General features: G+C 45.6%; 1 protein-coding gene across 2 annotated transcripts in view; it reads left to right on the top strand.

The window, feature by feature from the left end:
* Positions 1–25,292, top strand: part of LOC140734658 (protein-methionine sulfoxide oxidase mical3a-like) — a 285,450-nt gene that overhangs the window by 84,564 nt on the left and 175,594 nt on the right. For both annotated transcript variants that reach the window (XM_073058913.1, XM_073058912.1), the window contains exons 4-9: positions 258–371; positions 4,052–4,153; positions 12,882–13,037; positions 14,107–14,207; positions 18,134–18,391; positions 23,596–23,711. In XM_073058913.1, coding sequence (XP_072915014.1) covers positions 258–371; positions 4,052–4,153; positions 12,882–13,037; positions 14,107–14,207; positions 18,134–18,391; positions 23,596–23,711 — 847 coding nt within the window. The remainder of the gene's footprint in view (positions 1–257; positions 372–4,051; positions 4,154–12,881; positions 13,038–14,106; positions 14,208–18,133; positions 18,392–23,595; positions 23,712–25,292) is intronic.

Genomic DNA, 25,292 nt, shown 5'->3' with positions numbered 1-25,292 from the left:
TTGTGTTCAGACGACACAAGTGTCATCAACCTCAGTTCCTGACCCTGTTCCTGCTTCTCTGGTGTCCCTGGTGGTTGAATAGATGGGCTGTGGTGGTGAAGAAGGAGAACTGGTGGCAAAAAGGGGATTTTCAGTGCCACAAAAAGGAGATTTTCAGTGCCACAAGAAGGGGTGTTTCAGCAAGGGCACATGAGGAGACAGATAGATAACATAGATGACTATATGATCAGGGATTAATATGCCTTCTGTTCTGTCAGGTATCCGCCAGCTCCAGCTGGTCTTGTTGAAGATTGCCTTGATCTTGGGGACAGAAATTCATCTAAACGTGGAATTCCGTGGGCTCCTACCACCCAGGGGTCTGAAAAACCCACGTAAGTGACTGATATGTATTGTATTAAGGTGTATGTGTGTGTGTGTGTGTGTGGACAGGATGGTGAAGAAAGCATTTGCCACGCTGGCCTTTATCGGTCAGAGCACTGAGTACAGGGGTTAGGATGTCATGTGAAAGATATTGGTGACACCACACCTGGAATATCATGTGTCGATTGTCACTACACTATAGGGAAGTTGACATTAAGCTGCAGAAGTAATTAACAAGGATACTGCCAGGATTTGAGGGCTTGAGTTATTAGGTGAGACTGGATGTTTTCCCTGGAGTGAAGTAGTCTGAGGGGTGACCTTGTAGAAGTACATAAAATCAGGAAGAGTGTGGATAATCACACCTTTCTTCCCCAGGGTAGGGTAATCTTAAACTAGAGGGCACAGTTTTAAAATGGGAGGGGTGGGGTAGATTTAAAGGGATCTAGACACAGGTTTTTCCACACAGGGTGGTGGGTGCATGGAATGAGCTGCCAGAAGAAGTGGTAGAAGCAGGTACAATTTTAAGAGGCATTAGGACAGGTATGTGGTTAGGAATGTTTGAGAGGAATCTGGGCCAAGCACAGACAAATGAGATCAGCCTAGATAATATCTATCACGATGAGTTGGGCCAAAGAGCCTGTTTCCATGCTGTATAACTCTGACATTCTGACTCCCCTCCAGTTTGAGAATCAACCTTTTGCCCATTTGCTAATTGCGTAAACGCATGACCAACAGCCACTTGAAACCTGTGCTTCAGGTGTACAAGTAAATCACATTGGAAAGTCCTTATACACTGTGTTAACTGCATGATCCAAATAAATCCTTCCATTGCGTCTTCAAAAATCTCAGTTAAGTTGGCCTATTTATTCACCTGTATACCTCCAAGCTTCAGAAATGCTGTAGTTTATTTCCTCGACAGGATTCCTCTGCCTGAAGATTCCAGTTTTTGAACTGGAGATGTTTCATTGCAATGTTGAAACACTTTTGGGCGGTCTTCACTGCCCATTTCTTGTACCGCTGTCCAAAAGTCTACAAGAGGACTGCCAGGCTAGTTCTGTGACCAAATAGCTGCTTAAATCTTGTCTGCGCCCTTGAGAGCTTAGAAGAATGAGAGGTCGATGCTTTGGGTAGAGATCCTTCATTAGGACCAGAAAGGAAGGGTGCAGGTGCCAGAATAAGAAGGTGGGGGAAGAGGGGAAAGAGTACAAGCTGGCAGGTGATGTGTGTTGCCAGGTGAGGGAGGAGGTAGGTAGGTGGGGAAGGGGCTTGATGAAGTGAGAAACTGCAAGGTGATGGTGGAAAGGATAAAGGGCTGAAGAAGAAGAAACTTGACAGAGGAAAATGGTAAAAGTCCTTTACCTTTTCCATCTATCACCTCTCAGCTTCTCACTGCATCCCCACTCCTCCTTCCTTCCTCCTTCCCCCTCACCTGGTCTCACTTATTACCTGCTAGCTTGTACTCCTTCACCTGCCCCCTCCCCACCTTATTTCTAGCTTCAGCCCCCTTCCTTTCCAGTCTTGGTTGTGGCCCAGAACATCAACTGTTTATTTCTTTTCAGAGATGCTGCCTGAGCTTCTGAGTTCCTCCAGCATTTTGTTTGTGTTACCTCAGCTTTCAAGTGTCTACAGAATGCCTTGTGTTTGTGAAGAATGAGGGATAATCTTACAGAGCCATACAAGATTTTAAGAGTCCACGATAAGATGACGTAGAGATGTTTCTGCTCATGGGGGGGGAGTCTTGAATCAAGATTAGAGGGCAGTCATTTAAATCCGAGGTCTAGCAACTTCTCACAGCGGTGTGGTGAAACTCTGGAATCCTCTGCCTTATATTGCTAGAGTAACTTTTGGAGGTAGTAAATCATTGTCTGAAAGTTTGGAGAATACAAGGCTGTGGGGAAGTGGCAAAGAAGAGGAGGCTAGGTCCTGTCTGATCACCCATGGTCATATTAAATGATAGGACATGTTTGAGGAGCCAAGTGGCCTACTCCTGCTAATTTTATGTGTTCACGTGTCCTGCCTCTGTCTCCCGTGCACAAGTTGTCATTAATTATATCCTTGAAATGTACGATTACATTCAGACCAACTGGAAGCCTATCATCAACAATACCCCTCCCTGCTGAATTGTTACTGATGTCACCTCTAAAAGTGTCACTGGTGAGGCCGTTGAATAATTCCTGGGAAACGATCCAATCATTGAATGCTTTTTCTGGAGACCACCTACTGACCAGATTGAGACTGGCAGTGAAGGACCAGTGATCGTTTTATTTCCAAGTTCAGGATAGTGTGTGATCTGGAGGGGGTGGTGTTCCCCAGTACCTGCTGTTACCCCCTTCTCCTTCCAGGCTGCAGGAGCTGTGTCTTTGGGAAATGCTGTTGATAAATGTTGATCAACGGTGGTGCGTTTCATAGTTAGAACACACCACAAGTGCGTGCGGGTGCGGTGCAGTTAGTGCAATACCCCTGCCAGCCATGTACCTGAGCAGCACACTTCTGATAGGACCTTTTGAGCTTCTGGCAGTGGTAGCCCCATAATGTTGATAACTGGGCCAAGGGGGTCGGGTAGCGTACCGGGGCCGAGGGGGTGGGGAAGCATAGCAGTTAGCACAATGCTTTACAGCAGCCAGCTGATCAGGGTTCATTTCCCACTGCTGCCTGTAAGGAGTTTGTACATCCTCCCCACAACCACATGGGTTTCCTCCGGGTGTTCCGGATTCCCCCAACATCCCAAAGACGTTCAAGATAGGGTTAATGAGTTGAGAGCATGTTGAATTGAATTTATTTAAATCTTACATCTGTCCCACAACGTGAGGGACTAAAACTCTTTGCGTTATGATTCTGTCACAATGTACAGGCATGTGAATTTGCATCTAATGGTTTGTAGGAAGAAAGTGCCCTGCAGCCCGTTAGTCCCGGCTTTTATGCTGTGGTACCATTTGTCAGACGGAAGCAGCTGAAACAGTTTATGTTGTGTTGGTACCGGAAGCTTGGGACACTTGGGGGCTGCAATCAGCAGAATCCTCACTGATTTGATTTGATGCAAAGGACATTTTACTATGTATATTTCAATGTTTCGATATATTGCACGTGTGTGACAAATGAAGCTGATCTTTTTCATTTGGAGAATATCAGGGGGTAGGTGATGTGAGCATCTCTGGTGGAGATGGCCATTGGTTGTGGCACTAGAGGTCACTCCTTGCCAGGATGTTGTCCATGTCTTGCTACGTGCAGGCGTGAGCCCCCCTGGTGCATTGAGGGGGGCTGAGCTGTTTACGCAGGTCCCTGGGATGTCTTGAAGTGATGAGCAGGAAGGTTGGATTTGCCCCAACACAGAATAAGGGAGATGATAGTTGGATGAGGGGGAGCTCAGGGAGGCTGGAAGTCACTCCGGGAGAGGCAGAGGAGGAGGCTGAAATCTCTCACCAATTGCTGAAGCCCTTGATGTGCCTGATGCTGTAGGACCATAGTCTGGGAGCTTAGAAGAGAGATTCAGCTCTGGGTTATCTTACCGTGGGATGGGTTGGCAGGCAGTTGCTTTCAGTCCGTGATGTATGCTGGGGAAATGCAATCTTCCTTCTCTCAGTAGTGGTGAGGTGGCTGATGGCAGATCAGAAAGCGGGTCGGTTCTTCGAACGGGGTACTCACTGGTGCCTCCGCCCTCCTCTAATGCTTGGATGTCATCCCTGTTTTGCAGATCTGGGATGGAGAGCAGAGATTGATCCTCCAAGCAACAAAGTGGCACAGTTTGAGTTTGACGCTGTGATCGGTGCTGATGGCCGAAGGAACACTTTAGAAGGTAAGCCGTGGGGAAAGAAGCGTTCATTGAATTAGAGGGAGAGTGAGAGAGAATTTTCATTGGAACTGAGGATTGGAATGGGGAAAAACAGCAGTGTGTCATCTCTGACAACTCTCTCCCCTTTCTTGATCACTCTACCGCTATCTCTAGAGACAGATTATCTACCAATGTCTTTTACAAACCCACCGACTCTCACTGTTACTTTTGACTATATCTCATCGCGTCCTATCACTTGTAAAAATGCCATTCCCTTCACTCAGTTGTCCACCTCCACCACATCTAATATTAAGGTGAAGCATTAGAGTCATAGAAAAGTACAGCACAGAAACTGGCCCTTCAGCCCATCCAGTCCATGCCGAACCAGTTCAACTGGCTACTCCCATTGACCTGCACCCGGACCATAGCCCTCTGTAGCTTTCCCATCCATGTACCTGTCCAAACTTCCCTTGAACGTTGAAATCCACCACTTTACTGGCAGCTCATTGCACATCTCTCAACTCTGAGTGAAGAAGTTTCCCCTCACGTTCCCCTTAAACATTTCACCTTTCAAAGTGCACTTATTATCAAAGAATGTATAAATTATACAACCTAGAAATTTATTTACTTACATGCAGACCTTTCACCCTTAACCCATGACCCCTAGGTGGTCTCACCCAACCTCAGTGGAAAAAGCCTTCTTGCATTTACCCCATCTTTCCCTCTCATAATTTTGTATAGCTCTGTCAGATCTCTGCTCAACCTTGTACATTCTATGGAATAAAGTTCTAACCTATTCAATCTTTCCTTATAGCTTTCTGTTCTAGAATATTTGAGATTTTTTTTAGAAAACGGTGTTTCCTTGCATCACTATTGATGCTGCCCTCACCCGTATCTTGTCCATTTCCCACACATCTGTCCTCCCCCATTTCACCCCTCATTACAGGGACGTGGTTTCCTTTGTTTCCTATGTTTCACCTACCACCCAGCGAGCCTCTGCCTCCAACACAACATTCTCCATATCCTCTACCATCTCCAACTGCATTCTACCTCAAGTCACAATGTCTCCCTTCCCTCCACCCCTCTGCTTTCTGCAAGGATCACTCTCTAGGATCACACCCTTCTCCCTTTGTCCCTCCCCACTGATCTCCCACCTGGCATTTATCTTTGCAAGGGGGAGAAGTACACCTGCACCTCCTCCCTCACCACCATTCAGGGCCCCAAACAGTCCTTCCGGGTGAAACGACACTTCACCTGCAAATCTGTCAAGAGTCATCTACTGTATGCGGTACTTTGTAGCCTCCTCTACATTGTCTTGAGAGGCTGCTTTGTTGAGCACCTTTACTCAGTCCACCGCAAAAGGCAGGATTTCCCTGTGCCTACCCATTTCAATTTCACTTGCCCTTTCTACACCTACATGTCTGTCAGTGGTCTCCTCTACTGCTACAATGAGGCCATCACCTCATTCTCTATTGGCAGCCTCCAACCAAACAGTATAAGCATCTATTTTTCTATCTTCTGGTAATTTCTACCATTTGTTTTTTTCCCTTTCACCACTTCCCCCTCTCCCACCCTCATGACCTGCCCATCACCTTAGATACACCTCCTGTACTCCTTGATGTGGGTTTCTGCTGTAAGTTCCATTAGGCCAATGTACGCTGTGCTGCATTCACAGGTCATCTTTGAGGTGTATCCGTTTGGGTTACCTGAAGAAATCAGTGGTAACAGAACATTGCATTCAAAATGGCTATAGGATTGACTTTGACGGTACAAAACTACTGTGCCGTGCCAATAACTTTTGGGACCGCCTGATGAAAGAAGCCATTCAAATAAAACTAAAGGAAAATAATTTTAACAAAGACAAAGGTCTCGCTCTAAGTAAGAACTGGAATTGATTGCAAACAAGATGGGACAGAAGAAACCTGATTGGATGGGGACTAACCGATTAGGAGGGATGGACGACAGTGGTATAAATACCACTGGACAAGACATGCCCATGTATCATCCCTGATGAATAGGGCAGAATTTGTCATCGAATCACTGGTTAAAATCGATACCTGTACCTGGGTAGAAGCCTGAGAAGAGTTTATTCGTCAGTCTTTTGTTGGTTTACTCTTGTGTTTCTGGTCATCCAACTTCCATAAGCTTCAGGTGATGAACTTCTCCTATAAAATGTCTTGGTACAATTTTGAATTCATTGTTCCCTCAATGATTGCAAGCTGTTTAGGCCTTGAGACAGCAAAGCAGCCCCAAACCATGATGCTCCTTCCACCATGCTTCACAATTGGAATGAGGTTTCAGTGTTGGTTGGTGTTCAGTGCCCTTTTTCCTCCAAGCATAGTGGTGTGCATTTTTGCCAAAGAGTTCAACTTTTGTCTCATCTGTCCACAGAACATTGTCCCAGAAGCATTATGGAACATCCAGGTGGTCCTTTGTAAACTTTCGACATACTGTAATGTCCTTCCATGAACACCATTCTTGTACTTATAGTGGACACATGAACAGAGACTTTAGCAAGTTCTAGGGGTTTCTGCAGGTTTTTTGCTGTTACTCTTGTTGTAATGTCCTTCCGTGAACACCATTCCTTCCCTCCTTGCTGTAATGTCCTTCCGTGAACACCATTCCTTCCCTCCTTGCTGTAATGTCCTTCTGTGAACACCATTCCTTCCCTCCTTGCTGTAATGTCCTTCCGTGAACACCATTCCTTCCCTCCTTGCTGTAATGTCCTTCCGTGAACACCATTCCTTCCCTCCTTGCTGTAATGTCCTTCCGTGAACACCATTCCTTCCCTCCTTGCTGTAATGTCCTTCCGTGAACACCATTCCTTCCCTCCTTGCTGTAGTCCTTCCGTGAACACCATTCCTTCCCTCCTTGCTGTAATGTCCTTCTGTGAACACCATTCCTTCCCTCCTTGCTGTAGTCCTTCCGTGAACACCATTCCTTCCCTCCTTGCTGTAATGTCCTTCCGTGAACACCATTCCTTCCCTCCTTGCTGTAATGTCCTTCTGTGAACACCATTCCTTCCCTCCTTGCTGTAATGTCCTTCCGTGAACACCATTCCTTCCCTCCTTGCTGTAATGTCCTTCCGTGAACACCATTCCTTCCCTCCTTGCTGTAATGTCCTTCTGTGAACACCATTCCTTCCCTCCTTGCTGTAATGTCCTTCTGTGAACACCATTCCTTCCCTCCTTGCTGTAGTCCTTCCGTGAACACCATTCCTTCCCTCCTTGCTGTAATGTCCTTCCGTGAACACCATTCCTTCCCTCCTTGCTGTAATGTCCTTCCGTGAAAACCATTCCTTCCCTCCTTGCTGTAATGTCCTTCTGTGAACACCATTCCTTCCCTCCTTGCTGTAATGTCCTTCTGTGAACACCATTCCTTCCCTCCTTGCTGTAATGTCCTTCCGTGAACACCATTCCTTCCCTCCTTGCTGTAATGTCCTTCCGTGAACACCATTCTTGTTCTTATAGTGGACGAATGAACAGAGACTTTAGCAAGTTCTAGGGGTTTCTGCAGGTCTTTTGTTGTTACCCTTGGGTTCCCTTTCACTTCCTTCAGCATTGCACATCATGCTCTTGGTGTGTCTTTGCAGGATGCCCACACCTAGGGAGAGTAGCAACAGTACTGAATTTCTTCCACTTCTAGACCATTTCTCTTGCTGTGAACTGATGAACACTCAGGCCTTTAGAAATGATCTTGTAGCCTTTTCCAGCTTCATGCATCTCTACAATTCTTCTAAGGTCCTCTGAAAGTTGTTTTGATGGAGGCGTGGTGCACATAAACAGATCTTTCTCGAGAAGAGCAGGCTCTGTCAGGAACTTGACTGTGTGTCTATTTTATAGGGCAGGGCACCTCTACAATGCACAACTCTAATCTCATCTCATTGATTGGAACACCTAACTCCAAATTGCTTATGTAGAAGGATAACCCCGGAGGTTCACATACTTTTTTGAACCTGGACTGTGATTTCTCAGATAGTGTACTCAGTGTTGCCGAGAAGTACAATTGTTTGTGTTTTATTAGTTTAAGTAGATAGTGTGTACCTATTATTGTCAGTTAGGTGAAGATAAGACTTCATTGTATGAGTAATTAATGCCGAAAGCCAGTAAATGCAAAGGGTTCACAAACCTTTTCTTACAACTATATCACATGTCAGCTTGTACTCCTCCCCCTCTGCCCTTTCCTTTCCAGGCCTGCCGAAGGGTCTTAGCCCAAAACATCAACTGTTTATTCCCCTCCATAGATGCTGCCTGACTTGCTGTGTTCCTCCAGCATTTTGTGTAGGTTACTATAGAAAGGTCACTGTTCACCTATGACTTGAACCATGACCTTGTCCACCTTTAGGTTTGAGGTCTACCCACAGCAGTCTGTAGAAGTTCTATCCAGGCTCTCAGGACCTCTCTTGTAAACCAGTGATCCTGGACTGCTCGTGATCTCTTTGCTGAACGTGAGAGTTTTATATGACTGGTTGTGAATTAGTTGTAGTGTGCTGAGGCTTTTGAATACATTGTGTAAGTGGGAGTAATTGAATCACCCAGTACAAAAGAGGACTATTCATTCATGCCAGCTCTTTAACAAAACATCGCAATTACTCCCACAGCCTTGCTCTTTCCCTCAAGAGAAGCAATTTTTATTAATGATATTTTAATATTTATTATACAACACCCTATTAAAAGATATTATTGAATCCGTTCCAGCGCATTTACAGGCTGCTGAGCATAATAATTTGCTCTGTTAAAACAAAAACTCACAGCTTTCCAAGGTCAAAGACCCCACCCGCCCTAGACATTCTCCCTTCTCCCCTCTCCCATTGGGCAAAAGATACAAAAGCCTAAAAGCACGTACCACCAGGCTCAAGGGTAGTTTTATCCCACTGTTATTACTGTGATTCTGACTGCAGTTTCCTCCCACACTCCAGAGAAGTATGGTTAGGGTTAGGGATAGTGGGTTGTGGGCATGCTAGGTTGGTGCCAGAAGTTTAGCGCCACTTACAGGCTGCCTAGCACAGTTCTCGTTGATTTGATTTGATGCAAATGAAGTTAATGTTTTGATATTTAAATGTAAATGTGATTAATTAAGCTAATTGTTAAAATCTTTCTAGCTTTATTTATCATATGTACGTTAAAACATACCATGAAATGCATCATCTGCATCAAATTAAATTAGCGAGGACTCTTGAGCGGACCTCTTGTACAATAAGATGGACTCCGCCTCATTATGATCTTGCACTTTATTATTTACTGTAATGCATTTTCTCAGTACCTTTAACGTTTTATTCTGCATTATTTTACCTTAATCTAGCTTAATACACTGTGTAATGATTTGAACAGTGTGTAAAACAAGTTTTTCACTGTATCTTGGTACCTGTGACAATAATATACCCATACCAATACCAAATCTGAGACCCAGGGCTAATAACCCTCTGACATCTGGGAACAGTTTACTTTTAGGAACTCAATCACAACCCATTATGGCATTGAATGTTGAACTCCAGTTACCTCTGCAGACTCCCTGACTAACAGATGTCTCAGCTCTCTGCCACTGTTCTAGTAAATCTTTTCTACAGCCTCTGAAGTCTTTGACTCCTTCCTAGGTATTGGCACTCGGATGTGAATCTCCAATTGGGGCGGATCGGTTTCCCATAGTGATTTTAAGCATCATTTCCTGGCTTTTGTACAACGGAATTACCGTGTAGATCCCATATATCAGTCTTGTTGATGTGTTCTGCAAGGATCTGTATATCTCCACCCTAATCCTCTCCATCCACACTCTTGACATCTCATTGTTCTTCCCATCAAATGTTAGCATCCCCCCTCTGCATCTGTCTGAATTTCACCATTCCGCCTGTCGTCTGAGGCCAGTTACTGTCCTCTTTTTCGTCTGGTAGATACAGCCCAGTCCATCACAGGCAAGGCTCTCCCCATCACTGAGCATATCTATAAGGAGCACTGTCAAAAGCATCCTTCAAGAAGGACCCCCTCACCGTTCAGGCCGCACTCTCTTCCTGTTACCTTCGGACAGAGGGAACAAGAGTCTGAGGTCCCACTCCATCAGGTTCAGGAATAGTTATTACCCTTCAACCATCAGCCCTCTGAACCAGTGTGGATAGCTTCACTCACCACAACTCCAAACTGAGTCCACATCCCACGAATGAGTCATTTTCAAGGACTCGTGTTCTCAGTATTATTTATTTATATACTTCTTATTTGTACAATTTGTCTTCTGGTTATGTGTAGTTTTTCATAAATTATGTTTATTTCTTTATTTTCCTGTAAATGACTGCAAGAAAATGAATCACAGGATAGTAAATGGTGATGAATATGTACTTAGTTAATAAATTTACTTTGTAGTGAACACTCATGTCCTGGTCACGAGAACCAGTGCTGTGGATAACACCACAAGGTGGGGTCAGCGAAGGGGGTGGCACTCCGTCCCAATCTGGGGTTTAGTTATACACAATCACTAACATCCACTGACACATACCAGCTCTTTGTTTTCTATCCATTTTATGTTCACAGAGCCTCTGATATCTGGCATTGATAATGTTTTCACTAACCGTAGACTGCTTGCATAAGGCAGTGAGAGAGGCAGTACTGGCCTTGATTGAGTTAGCATGGAAATAGACCATTCAGCCCAACGCATTCATGCCAACCAAGGGTCTCATCTAAACTAGTTGCACTTACCTGTGTTTGGCCTCTATCTCCCAAGCTATCATGCACCTGTCCAAGTAACTTACATAGAAACATAGAGAAAATCTACAGCACAATACAGGCCCTTCGACCCACAATGCTGTCCCAAACATGTACTTACTTAGAAATTACCGAAGGTTACCCATAGCTCTCTCTTTTTCTAAGCTCCACGTACCTATCCAGGAGTCTCTTAAAAGACGCTATTGTATCCACCTCCACCACCATCGCCGGCAGCCCATTCCATGCACTCACCACTCTCTGCTTAAAAAAAACTTAACCAGACATCTCCTCTGTACCTACTTCCAAGCACCTTAAAACTGTGCCCTCTCATGTTAGCCATTTCAGCCCTGGGAAAAAGCCTCTGATTATCCGCAATCAATGCCTCTCATTATCTTATACACCTCTATCAGGTCACCTCTCATCCTCCGTTGCTCCAAGGAGAAAAGGCCAAGGTCACTCAACCTGTTCTCATAAGGCATGCTCCCCAATCCAGGCAACATCCTTGTAAATCTCCTCTGAACCCTTTCTATAGTTTACACATCCTTCCTGTAGTGAGGTGACCAAAACTGAGCACAGTACTCCAAGTAGGGCCTGACCAGGGTCCTATATAGCTGTAACATTACCTCTCGGCTCTTGAACTCAATCCCATGGTTGATGAAGGCCAATATACCGTACGCCTTCTTAACCACAGAGTCAACCTGCGCAGCTGCTTTGAGTGTCCTGTGGACTCGGACCCCAAGATCCCTCTGATCCTCCACACTGCCAGGAGTCTTACCATTAATACAATATTCTGCCGTCATATTTGACCTACCAAAATGAACCACCTTGTATATGTTGTTAATGTACCTGCCTCAGCTACTTCCTCTGGCATCTTGTTCCATGTACAGACCATGCTTTGGGTGAAAAAGTTGTCCCTCAGGTTCCCTCCCCCCCCCCCCCCCCCCACCAGTTCTTGATTTCTAACCCTGGTAAAAAGACTGTGCAAGTTCACCGTGGCTATGCCCTCATAATTTTATACATCTCAATAGATCACCTTTCATTTTTCTACAATCCAATTTAAAAAGAGTCCAAACCTGCCTATTGCAACCTTTCTCCATAACTCAATCCTTCAAGTCCAAACAACATCCTCGTAAGTCATCTCTGCACTCTTTCCATCTTAGTGGGACATTTCCTGTAGCAAGGTAAACAAAATTGAACACAATATTCCAAATGTGACCTCACCAATGTCTTGTACAACTGTAGCAGAACTTCTGTACTCAGTGTCATGACTGATGAACGCCAGCATGCCGTAAGCTTCCTTTTCCTCCCTATTCATAACTTTCATAAAACTTGTGCAGATGCACAGCGGAGAGTATCCAAACTGGTTGCACCACGCCTGGTATGGTAACACCAATCCTCAGGAATAGGAAAGGATACAGAAAGTGGCAGATGGAACCCAGTCGTCCACAGGCAAAGCCCTCCCCACCAGCAAGTAGTTTTACAGGGAGTGCTGCCACAGGAAAGCAGTACTCATCATCAAGGACCCCTACCATCCAGGCTATGCCCTCTTTACAGCTACCATCAGGCAGGAGGTACAGGAGCGTTAGATTGCACACCAGCAGGTTCAGGAACAGTTATTACCTGTCAACCAGCAGGCTCCTGAACCAGTGTGAGTAACTTCATTCATCACTACTCTGAATAGATACTACAACCAACAGGTTCACTTTCAAGGACTCTTTTCTACTTGTGTTCTCAATATTTTGCACTTTTTTTTTTCTTCTGCACATTGGTTGTTTGTCAATCTTTATTTGTTTATGTATAGTTTTTCATAAAAATCTGTTGTTTTTCTCCTATAAATGCCTGTAAGAAAATAAATCTCAAGGTGGTATATGGTAGCGTGTATGTACTTTGATAAAAATTTACTTTGAACATTGATGCAACTTTCAGTGAACCATGTGCTTTTATCCCGCTTTGTAACACACCCCTATTGAGCCCTGGGTTCTGCCCTGTTCTGTGCTCACCCCCAGCCCCCTTTGCTGTTGAGTTGATTCGGTGTGATCACTGGCTCTACTTTGCCATTCCAGGCTTTCGGAGGAAGGAGTTCCGTGGGAAGCTCGCCATTGCCGTCACGGCTAACTTCATCAACCGCCACACACGGGACGAGGCCCGCGTTGAGGAGATCAGTGGCGTGGCCTTCATCTTCAACCAGAAGTTTTTCCAGGACCTGCGGGAAGCGACAGGTTTCTCACCAATTAATGCAAGCGCGGTTGCTCTCGGGCCATTGGGGGGAAGGGGAGGGATGTTCTCATCTTCCTGGGTTCAGTCCTGACCATGGGTTCTGCTTCTGCGAAGTTTGTATGTTCTTCCTGCATTGAAGAACATTTTTCCTGGGCACTCTGGTTTCCTCCCACATCCCTAATACATGAGGATCGGTGGGTGATTTGGCTGCTGGAATTTTCCCTGAATATTTCCCTGGAATATTTCTGACAGTTAATGGGAATGAGTGAGGAATAAAATATGGAATTAATGTAGGATTATTGTAAAAGTGAGGGTCAGCATGCGCTCAATAGGCACAATAGACTTGTTTTCTTGATATATCTCCCTACGATACTGGTGACGTTTAGAAGGCATTTGGCCTGGCACTTGAACAGCCAGTGAATGAAAGGATATAGACCATTTGCAGGCAGGATTCGTTTGGATTGACATTGTGGTTGGCACAGACATGATGGGCCAAAGGGCCTGTTCTTGTGCTGTACTGTTCCTTGTTCTATGACTGTAAATCCTTAAATGGTTGTGGAACAATTAAACTGTTCAACTTTTCACCTTCTTCGCTCAGAGGTCTGGTGTAAGCCAGCTGCCCTTTTTGCCAACTCTTTAATTCTTTTTATTGAGTCTGTGGTATGCATCCTACAAAGGGAAGACTTCATTTCTGAGATGAGGTGCCCTGGGCTCCAAGATTTTTGAGAGCTAAGCAGCATGGAAGCTGTCTGTGTCCACACCAACCTAGAACCCATCGGCACTAACATCATCTTACTCTTGCCACATTCCCATTGACTCTTCTCCCCCCCCCCCCCCCAAAAGATTCCACTACACCAGGGACAATTTACAGTGGCCTATTAACCTCCCAGCCTGCATCTCCTTGAGATATGGGTGGAAAGTGGAGTAACCAGTGGGAATTCCACACCAAGATGGTTTGCCCTGGGACAGAACACTCGCACTCTTGTGGGTTTGTCCAGTTGAGAAGTAGGTCCTTCTCTGAATTCAGTCGCCTTGCTTCGGTGTTGAACATGTTGCTGTTCCTTTGCTCAGGTGTGGATTTGGAAAACATAGTCTACTACAAAGATGACACGCACTACTTCGTCATGACTGCGAAGAAGCAGAGCTTGCTGGCGAAAGGAGTGATTCTGCAGGTGGGTGGGTTGGTGTTATCTCAGTACCACCTTCAGCCACAGTGGTGTCCGAACACAGGAGAGGCAGGGAGGAACTCTGGGACCCGGCAGGGCATGGGGAGTCAGCTTGTGTGTAATCCCTGAACCACTTATGTAGATTCTACTCAGTGTCTGAAAGCACCCATACTCCCTTTTGAGTCCGACCTGTAACTCAGAAATATAACCTTACAACATTAAAAACCACCAAGTACAGATGTCAGCAGTTTGGGATGCTGGAAATAACCCAGCAGATCAGGAATTGAACAGTCGACCTTTTGGGCCGTGACCCTTTATCCTGAAGATGCTGCCTGACCTGCTGGGTTTGTCCAGCATTGTGTGTGTGCGTTGCTCAAGCATTCCAGCATCTGCAGGATCTCTTTTGTCTATGATCTGTGGAGAGAGACAACATTGTTACAAAGGATAGCAAAACTCTTTCTCTTTCCACAGGTTCTGCTGACTGGTATCTAGCATTGTCTTTGTCCACCCCTTGGTTAGACTGGAGATTCCTGCAGCATCTATAATGGAACCCCCGTCATCTGCCTATCTGTGTAGGACCCGTTTGTAATCCAGGAAACAAGGTCACAAATGGCACAAGATGCCTGCAGCTCTATAACAGCTGGCAAATCCATTCTGCCAATCTCTCAATCACTCGCTCATGGGTAGAGACTGTACATAGTCGGGCAATCATACACTAGGGTGGTCCTGTCTCACCTTGTCTCCCATTCACCTACTTTGCCTGACTCCATGCAGCCAGATCTTAAAGCATTAGAGGAGCACATGCAAATGCTGGAAGGACTCAGCAGGTCAGGCAGCATCTATGGAGGAGAATGACTTTTTAGGCCTAAATCAGGGCTAGAAGGGAAGGGGGAAGAAGCCAGAATAAGAAAGTGGGGTGTGGGGAAGATGTACAAGTTGGGAAGTGTTAGGTGAAGCCAGGTGAACAAGAATTTGGCCAACCTGATGAATTTTCTCAATTTCTTACAACTTAGAAGACATTTGGCCCATCAATTTTGTGCCTGCTCTCAGAGTGATCCGATTCTCCACTTGTTTCCTGTAACATTCCCTGAAGGAGCCACAGAAAAATGTGTCAGAGTGGCAGGGAGAAACACACATGAATTTGTCAAAGGCTTCCAATAAATTGCCTGAAAATGGGCTGATACCTGTTCGGTGAGACCCAACTTAGATTGGGGGACTGCTTCGCTCCATCCACCACTAAAGGCGGGTTTTCCCAGTGGCCACCCACTTTAATTCTACTTCCTGTTCCCTTTGCAACGTGTCAGTCCATGGCCTCCTCTACCGCCACATTGAGGCGACTCTTAGGTTGGAGGAGAACATCTCGTATTCCATCTGGGTAGCCTCCAGTCTGATACATAAATGTTGATATCTCTAGCCTCTGGTAATTTATCCGCTCTCCCTCTTTTGTCATTCCCTGTTGTGACTCTCCTCTTATCGCTTCTCTTCTCATTTGCACATCATCTCCCTCTGGTGTCCCTCCTCTTTCCCTTTCTCCCATTGTCTACTCTTCTGAATAATCAGATTTCTTCTTCTTCAGCCCTCTACCTTTTCCACCTATCATCTCCTAACTTCTCACTTCATCACCCCTCTCTCACCCACCTACTTTCTCCCTCACCTGTTTCATCTATCACCTACCAGCTTGTTCTCCTTCCCCTCCTCCCACCTTCTTACTTCAGCTTCTTCCTCCTTCCCTCTCAGTCCTGATGAAGGGTCTCGACCCAAAACATAGTTTATTTCCCTCCATAGATGCTGCCTGACCTGCTGAGTTCCTCCAGCATTTTGTGTGTGTTGCTCTAATGCTTTAAGATCTGTATGGATGGAGCTGAAAACAGCTGAATGGAGAACAGGCCGCTACAGGACTGTCCTGTGTACGATTACGTACAGCCTCTACGTATAAGTGAGCATGTGGGAAATTGGAGGGATGGAATTACCAGCTGCTGTAGGGTTGCCTCATTTCCTGGATTGCAAACAGGTCACAGAAATGGATCCCTGTCCTACGTAGTTGGGCAGGTGACGAGGTTCCACTGTGGATGGTGCTGGGACCTCCAGTGTTGACCTTTTACAGAAAAAATCTGGGATCTGGAACCCAAGGTACATTCTATCGGAGTGTATGGATAGCATGCTTCATGCCACGGAAACCGGCATAAGCACCGACATGAGCCTATAAGGCTCAGGACAGACTTTAACTTAGCGTATGGATAGCACATTTGGGAGCACATTTAGCACCAGCAGACTACAGTGACACATGGCAGAACATTGATAAACTTCCCAAAATGATTCACAAGTGATTAATGAACGTCAGTGAAGATAAGGAGACACAAGTGACTGCAACTACTAGAGACTAGAGCAACACACAAAAAGCTGAAGGAACTTCGCAAGTCAGGCAGCATCCATGGAGAAAGGAGAGAAGTGCCTTGGTACAAAACATCGACTGTCCAATTTCCTCCACAGATGCTCCCTGACCTGCTGAGTTCCTCCTGTTTTCTGTACGTTGCTTCAATAGACATGAAATATGATTGTCTATTGTTATAGGCGAAAATGAGATCAATAATTTTTTTTGTGCGTGTGTGTATATATGGGGGTGGGGAGAGGGAGAACGAGAACATGTATGTAAGTCTCTTTTAGCTCTCTACTATGCACAGTTTGGTCAGAGTGTTGTGTTTAGGAGATGAAAAACAGATATAAAAAATGAACTTCCAAGTGCCACCTGAATGGAGGGGTTTATGCTGCTAAGGCTGAGTGGGTGTGGATGGAGAGTGGTGAATGAATGTTTCTCAGCCTGTGGTCTGGTGGACAATAGTATCTCCAGGGCTCAGCACTGGGATCTTTATATACATCCATCTCTTGGAGATGAAGGTGCAGGTCAGGTTTCAGTATTTATGGGTATTCAATTCCCCCCCACCCCCACCCCACAAACCTGGAAGTTGGGAGTGCAGGGTTTATTGCAATAGCTTTCAAGATTGAATTTAATACAATTGAAAGACTGAGGAGACACATTGAAAGACATAGATTTATAGTAACGTGCTCTGGAACCTCGGGGAGTATATGCATAAAATGCTGGAGGAACACAGCAGGTCAGGCAGCATCTATGGGAAAAAAAGTATAGTAGATGTTTTGGGCCGAAGTGTCTATTGTACTTTTTTCCCATAGACGCTGCCTGGCTTGCAGAGTTCCTCCAGCGTTTTGTGTATGTGGCTCGGATTTCCAGCATCTGCAGATTTTCTCCTTTCGGTGCATGTACATAATTGTTTGGGAGCAGTCAGAGTGAGGAGTGTGGCAGAGTGAGCAAGGTTAGGATGGGCTTGATGAGTGGAGAAAACCTCTTCCTGTTAGCGGCTGGGACATAGGGGGGATGAACAGAAACCTGTGTGTTGAGGGAAATGGATTAACATGGGGATGAGCTGATTAGATCATAGAGCTGTACAGGCCCTTTGGCCCACAATGTTATACCGACCTGTATAAATGTACTCCATTTAAAAAAAAAAAACATTTTTCTTGCGTCCATTTGCCTACCTAAGAGTCTTTTAAGTGCCCCTATTGTGTGGGACTCCACCAACACCCTGGCAGTGTGTTCCAGGCACCCACCAATCTCTGTGTGAAAAAGCACCTACCTCTCTACATCTCCCTCTAAAACTCTCTCCAATCATCTTAAATTGACTGAATGTTACTTTGCATGAGATGGTGTTTGGAAGCGAGGGGAGCTGATGTGCATGTACGATGGGGAGAAAGGAGGGAGGGAAGTGGGACTGGTTAGAAATGTTTACAAGTCTGACGTTGACTCAATGGGTCTTGTTGCTGCCTGTCTATAAGATCTTTGCCACAGCACAACATACATACATGTGTCAATTGCACGGTTGACCATTCTGTGTGGTATCTCCGCTTTCCCTTATTAGGATTTCCAGGACACGGAGAAGCTGCTTTCTCGGAATAATGTCAATCAAGATGCTCTCCTGAACTACGCGAGGGAGGCAGCTGACTTCTCAACCAATCACAAGCTGCCACAGCTCGACTTCGCCATGAATCACTATGGCCAACCTGACGTGGCCATGTTTGATTTCACCTGCATGTACGCCTCAGAGAATGCCTCGCTGGTGCGGGAAGAGAATGGGAAGCGGTTGCTGGTTAACTTGGTGGGAGACAGCCTGTTGGAGGTCAGTGCATATATCATGGAGGCTGTACTGTGAGGTGAGAGGTGATGACTTGGGAATGCTTGTACAAGAATTGCAAAAGGTGCAACAGGCTATTGAGAAGGCAAATGGAATATTGGCCTTCATTGCTAGAGGGATTGAACTTAAAATCAAGGAGGTTATGCTGCAACTGTACAGGGTACTGCTGAGGCCGTACCTGGAGTACTGTGTGCAGAAGTGGTCTCCTTACTTGAGGGAAGTGTGGTGAACTACATATACCTGTCTGGACACGCCCCCCCTTGCTGACTGCTCCTGTGGCTCCTCCCACAGACCCCTGTATAAAGGCGATTGGAGGCACTGCTCCTCCCTCAGTCTCCAGGATGTTGTATGCTGGTCTCTTGCTCTCTTCCAGCTAATAAAAGCCTATCTCGCCTCACGTCTCCGGGAGTTATTGATGGTGCATCAGGAAGATGTACTGGCTTTGAAGGTGGTGCAGAGGAGGTTTACAAGGTTGGTTCCGGAGATGAGGGGCTTAACATATGAGAAAAGACTTGAGTTGCCTGGGACTGGAATTCAGGAGTATGAAAAGTGATCTTATAGAAACATAAAATTATGAATGAGATAGATAAGGTAGAGACAGGAAGAGTTGTTTCCACTGGTAAATGAGACTAGAACTATTTTTACATAGCCTCAAGATTCTGGCGAATAGATTTAGGACAGATATGAGAAGAAACTGCTTTTTCCAGAAAGAAATGAATCTGTGGAGTTCTGTGTCTGGGGAGGCAACTGAGGCTACCTCAGTAAGTATATTTAAGACACCAGTCGGATAGATTTTTGCATGACAGTGGAGTTAAAGGCTATGGGAAAAAGGCAAATAGGTGGAGCGGGTCTACGGCCATCTCAGCGGGTCTACGGCCATCTCAGCCATGACCTCATAGAATGACGGAGTAGGCTCGACAACTAGATGACTGGATTCAGCGCAATGAAAATTGTTACCTCCTGTGTCGTGAGATACTAAGTTGTCTGCTGCTATGCCATTAGCTACCAGTTCAGCAAAAGAACATGCCATTCCACCTGCCATAACTGTGCCAGCCAAACTAATCCCAACTGCTGCATGTTGTTTGAATCCCTGTCTGTTTAAATGCTCAGTAAACATTGCTTTGACGAGAGACCCAGCACAACGTGGTCCAAAAGGACTGTTGCTGGAGGTACAACAGCTGTATCTGATGCAAGAGCTCCCAGTGTGACAAAAGATGAGTGGTAGCATAATGTCCCACCTCCAGTTTCCCAAGTGACGTGCAATGTCCAGGTTATAGTGCTTCACTCTGGAATAAATGGGCTGTCAATTGCAGATGAGAGGTAAACTGCAGCAGTGAATCCATGGGCAGAATCAGTACAAGGAAGTCTTTAACGCTGATTGATATTTTCTGTGTGCTCCTCATTGGAAGTTGTGAAGTAGTAAAGTTTAGAGTCTTGGCAAGCACTCTTTTCAGTACTACCATCAGGGAGGAAGTACAGGAGCCTGACGATCCACACTCAGTGGTTTAGGATCAGCTTCTCCCCTTCCGCCATCAGGTTTCTGAGCAGATAATGAGATTATGAACCCTATTGCTCTTTGTCATTAGTTGTGTGTGGTTTCATTCTTACTTACAGCAATTTCTGTGTACAACCACAAAACAACACATTTCACAACATATAGTACAGTGCAAAAGTCTAGCTATAAATGTGCCTAAGATTTTGTTCAGTACTGTATGTCAGTGACAGTAAACCTGATTCTGCTTCTGAAGCTTGTAGTAAGTGCAGGCAGGTTTGCATTTGGAAGCTTTAACTTTCATTTAGGTTGGTACAAGGAGATAAATTCATGTATGGATTTCTTGTCAGTATGTGAGATAATGTTCTGTCCCACTGTGCCCTGAGCCCAGGGATGTAGTATTGATTAAGGATTAGATTGTCTTGGCACTGTCCATGGATGAGCATTTCTCCACTTGTGATTATCAAGTAGTGGGATTCAGGGCAGTATTTCAGAGCGATAAAACTGAACAACATCCAAGTTTCCGGATTTGGATAAAGGTAACTTTATAGTCAAACAGAGAAGATCCACGATAAAAGAGACAAATTTTTTCATGGGCATGGGGCAGTGGGAGGGGACCACCTCCCCGTCTGGGCTGGGAGCAAGGTTGTGCTTGGGGAATTAAGGTCACGTCTGCATTGGGGCCAGGCTGGCCTTTGTGGGGGAAGGGTCATATCTGGGATAACGGAGTCATGTCTAGAGCAGGAGAAAGGTCATGGATGGAGCAAGACAGGAGTCGTGTCTGGGGGGAGAGGGGTTGCATCTGGATGAATAGGATTGAATCTGGGGTGGGAGAAGGGTCAGTTTGGGTGGGGAAAGGGTTGCATCTGGGAGAATGGGGTCACTTCTGGGGCGGGGGTCATGTCTGGGAAGTGTTCCAGGTCACACAATGAGCAGCTCAATGTCTTGAATGGAGGGTTGAGGTCACATCTGGGTCAGCTCAGGAGCCTGTCTGGGATGGAAGCAGGATTGAGTCTGGGACACGTGAGATCATGTCTGGGACATACAGCCTATCCTCGTTAGATGCGGGAGATATGTTCCTTGGAGTAGACACATAATGTGAATAATTACTTAAATGGAGAAAATAGGGATACGTTCCAGAGGGCTTCCAAAATATGTTTTATCTGTAATTTATTCACATTTTCATACCAATACGACAAAAAAGCAGTACCACAAGGCAACATTCATATTATATTTCATCAATTTAAGGTAATATTCAATGTAATAAATCATAGAAGGTTAACATACTAGGGTGTAGAGTACTCACCAACACTGGCAGGTGTGTTTGCTCCGGGAGATGAGTGGTTGTTGTGGTGTCGGGCAGCTTTACCTGGATGAGGTGGATGGTTGTGTGTCGTCGGGATCATCAAGGACAGCAAGGGGTGAAGGAAGACTCACAGAACTCTCACAGACCTGACCTCTTTCCAGGATTCATCAATGTTGTTGATGGCATGTCTGATGTTGAAGGACTTCCACTATTCCCTCACCGTTGGTAAACTCCCGGAATTTTCAAAATCTCCTGGTGCTTGCAGCATCTGAGAGATAGTTTGCCGTAAAAAAAAATACACCTTGAATGTGGATATCACACCTTGGTCAAGTGGTTGAATCAGCGATGTTGTGTTAGGCAGCAGAAAACGCACTGTTATGTTAGGATGAACACTGTCCAAATGTTTAGGATGGGCTAGCGCATTGTCAAGCAACAAAAGAACTTTAAAGGCAAGTTTCTGTTCCATGCAGTAGCGTTCAGCCTCAACAGCAAAATGATTAGCAAAACAATCTTCGAAGTGACCCGTTCTTTCTTGTTAGCTGTCCAGTGGACAGCATATTCTTAGTCAAACCCTTAAGAGCATGGGGGTTTAGTGAATGGTAAACTAAGAGAGGCTTCATCTTACAGTCTCCGTCACCATTGGAACACATAAGCAAAGTCAGTCTATCCTTTGCTGCCTTGAAACCTGATGCAGTTTTTTCATCCTTACTTATGTAAGTGCGTTTCAGCATAAGCTTCCAAAAAAGCCCGGTCTTGTCTGACGCGGCCCTGTTTATAATTTCCAACTTTTTTTCAAGTGTTAAAGCGGTTCTCTGCTGCTAGGCTGATGGCCCAGGACTTGACATCGGATGCTTAGGAGTGTTACGTACCCTTGTCACGTGACTGGGGTTGAAGCTATACTGGACTTGAGGTAATGGTCTTGTGATGGTGGAGTGACGTCATTTTCCCGCCAGTAGAGATCATGTGACAGGTTTTTTTTTACAGGGTATAAGAGGAGGACCCCTCCCTGTGAGGTGGGGCAGTTCGTGGCTGGATTTGCCATGTTGACTTCATGCCACTGCGTGATTTAATGTTATGACGCAGTTTAGTTGAAAAATGAAGTTTTATCTAATGCCTAAAGTTTAAAAGGTCATTGCCAGCAGTTTCTTTACAATACTGTTGGCTAAGAATCAGTGGAGAGTGAAGATCGGAGTTCGGGAGTTAAAGATCGAGGAGAATCGAATTTCGACGGTGAAACGGGTTCGGCCTTGTTTGATCCTTATTCGGAAGGATTTCGTTGACTATTCTCGTGTTAATCTCTGGGAAATACCAGAAAAGATTGAGAATAGTGTGGAAGAGAAGGTCAGTGCCTTTAAGCCGTTACGTTTCATAAAATTCTTCGTGGGAAGAGTTCGACTTTGGAAACTGAAGAAAAACGACGTGAAAGAGAATTTAAATCGTCTTAAAAAGACTCTCCTTTTAAATGGACTGTGAGCATTTTGAACTTTTGGCAATACCACTTTAAAGAACTGTTTTTGCAACATCGCTTTAAGAACTGTTGGAGCTGCATCGCTTTAAGAACTGTTAAGCTGCCGCACAGCAGCTGATTTCCGGTTACGTTAGTGTTTGTTTACTTTTGGGGGGTTTTCAGTGTTTAATAAAAGTGTTGTTTGTTATATAAACCCTTGTCTAACTCACATATATTTATTGTTGCCTGAATACGTAACAGGAGGCATAGTTAAATATTTCAAACACAAAATCGCTGCAGCGTAGGTAAAAACAACAAAAGTTTAAGAGCGCAAGATCGCACATCCGTACGTTGCCAAAACCAATGCAAGACTGGCGGGAGTGAGACTGAGGCATGCGCACGTGACTTGTATTGGCGGGAAAGCAGTGCTCCTCGTATAACTCTGAGTTTTGGACGCGTATAAGGAAATGTTGGTAGAAATACGTTCCACACATAACTGTGAATTTGCATAGTCTGAAGACTCATATAACGAGGATAGGGTGTATTGAGGTTGCATCTAGGGCAGGTTGAGATTGCGTCTGGGTTGGATTGAGGTCGCATCTAGGAAAGGAGTGGGGTCATGCCTGGGATAGGAGCAGGGTCGCCTTTGAAACATGTTGAGGTTGCGTCTGGAACGGGAGCAGGGTCACATCTGGGATGAGAGCTGGGTTACATCTTGGATAGGAGTAGGGTTGCCTCTGGAATGTGTAGAGGTCATGTCTGGGACGGGAGCTGGGTCATATCTGGGATAGGAGCAGGCTTGCGTCTGGACTGCGTAGAGGTCACTTGTGGGATGGGAGCGGGGTCATACCTGGGCTGGGTTGAGGTGATGTCTAGGATACCCTGGTGGTAGACTCCGTACCCCATCACCTCTCCAGCTGACACAGTTGTGCTTTATCTTACAGCCCTTCTGGCCAATGGGAACTGGGATCGCCCGTGGATTCCTGGCAGCATTTGACGCCGCCTGGATGGTGCGTTCCTTTGCACAGGGGTCACCACCACTGACCGTGTTGGCTGAACGGTGAGTGCGTCTGGTCTTGTGCGTTACTTTGTGTGGGACTGGTGCTAGGGACAGGGGTGACCTTTGTTCCGTTTCTTCCTGTTTCACTGGGCAGGTGACTGTCCTGAATATGCATCTGATCACAAGTGACTTTAATGATGTGTACATCCCCCTTCCCACCCATCGGCATGTCGGACCCTCCCTGTGGTCTGGGTCACCCAACATTTCTCTGTTGTTTAAAGTTACAGTGTAAGTGTCATCACAAAGGAGGCATGATAGCATTTCTATTTTCTTAGAAGCTTTCACAGATTCATCGTATCATCAAAAACATTGACAAATATCAATAGATGGTCAGTGGAGAGAATCTTGTCTGGTTGCATCATGGCCTGGTACAGATACACCAATGCAGAGGAATAGAAAAGGTTACAGAGATTGGTGGGTAAAGCCCTCCTCACCTTTGAGTTCTGCCACAAGAAAGGAGCATCCATCATCAAGAATTCCCACCATCCAGACCATGCCCCTTTCCAGCTACTGCCATTGGAAAGAAGATATAGGATCCTTAGGTCCCACACCATCAGTTTTGGGAACAGTTATTACCCTAAAACCATCTGTTTCTTGAACCAGTGTTGACAACTTCATTCACCACTGATTCTTTGATCTAGAATTTAGGCCGTAGAACACTACAGCACAATGCAGTCCCTTCGGCCCATGATGTGGTGCCAGCCTTTTAACCTACTCTAATATCAATCCAACTACACAGCCTCCCATTTTTCTATCAACCCTGTGCCTATCTTAGTTGTCCCTAATATAGTATCTGCCTGTACCATCACCTCTAGCAGGAACATCCCTCCCTATACTTGCCTCTGATCACCTTAAAATTGTGCCTCCTAGTATTAGCCATTTCTGCCCAGTGAAAAAGTCTCTGGCTGTCCACTCAAACTACTGTATGCCTCTTGTACACGTCTAGCAAGTTGCCTTTCGTACTCCACTCCAAAGAAAAAAGCCTTAGCTCACTCAATCTATTCTCATAAGACATGCTCTCTAATTCAGGCAGCAGTCTAGTAAACACGAGGAAATCTGCAGATGCTGGAAATTCAAACGACACACACAAAATGCTGGTGGAACACAGCAGGCCAGGCAGCATCTATAAGGAGAAGCACTGTCGATGTTTCGGGCCTCCAACCTGATGGCATGAACATTGACTTCTCTAACTTCCGTTAATGCCCCTCCTCCCTTTCTTACCCCATCCCTGACATATTTAGTTGTTTGATTTTTTTGCTCTCTCTCTCTCTGCCCATCACCCTGCCTGTTCTCCATCTCCCTGTGGTGTTCCCCCCCTCCCCCTTTCTCCCGAGGCCTCCCGTCCCATGATCCTGTTCCTTCTCCAGCTCTGTATCACTTTCGCAAATCACCTTTCCTGCTCTTAGCTTCATCCCACTCCCTCCGGTCTTCTCCTATCATTTCGCATTTCCCCCCCTCCACCCACTACTTTCAAATCTCTTAGTATCTCCTTTCAGTTAGTCCTGACAAAGGGTCTCAGCCCGAAACGTCGACAGTGCTTCTCCTTGTAGATGCTGCCTGGCCTGCTGTATTCCACCAGCA

Source organism: Hemitrygon akajei, chromosome 10 (assembly GCF_048418815.1).
Source record: "Hemitrygon akajei chromosome 10, sHemAka1.3, whole genome shotgun sequence".
In the NCBI taxonomy this organism is placed as follows: domain Eukaryota; kingdom Metazoa; phylum Chordata; class Chondrichthyes; order Myliobatiformes; family Dasyatidae; genus Hemitrygon; species Hemitrygon akajei.
Note: the sequence above shows the minus strand (reverse complement) of the source record. Positions and strands in the feature narration are given on the sequence as shown.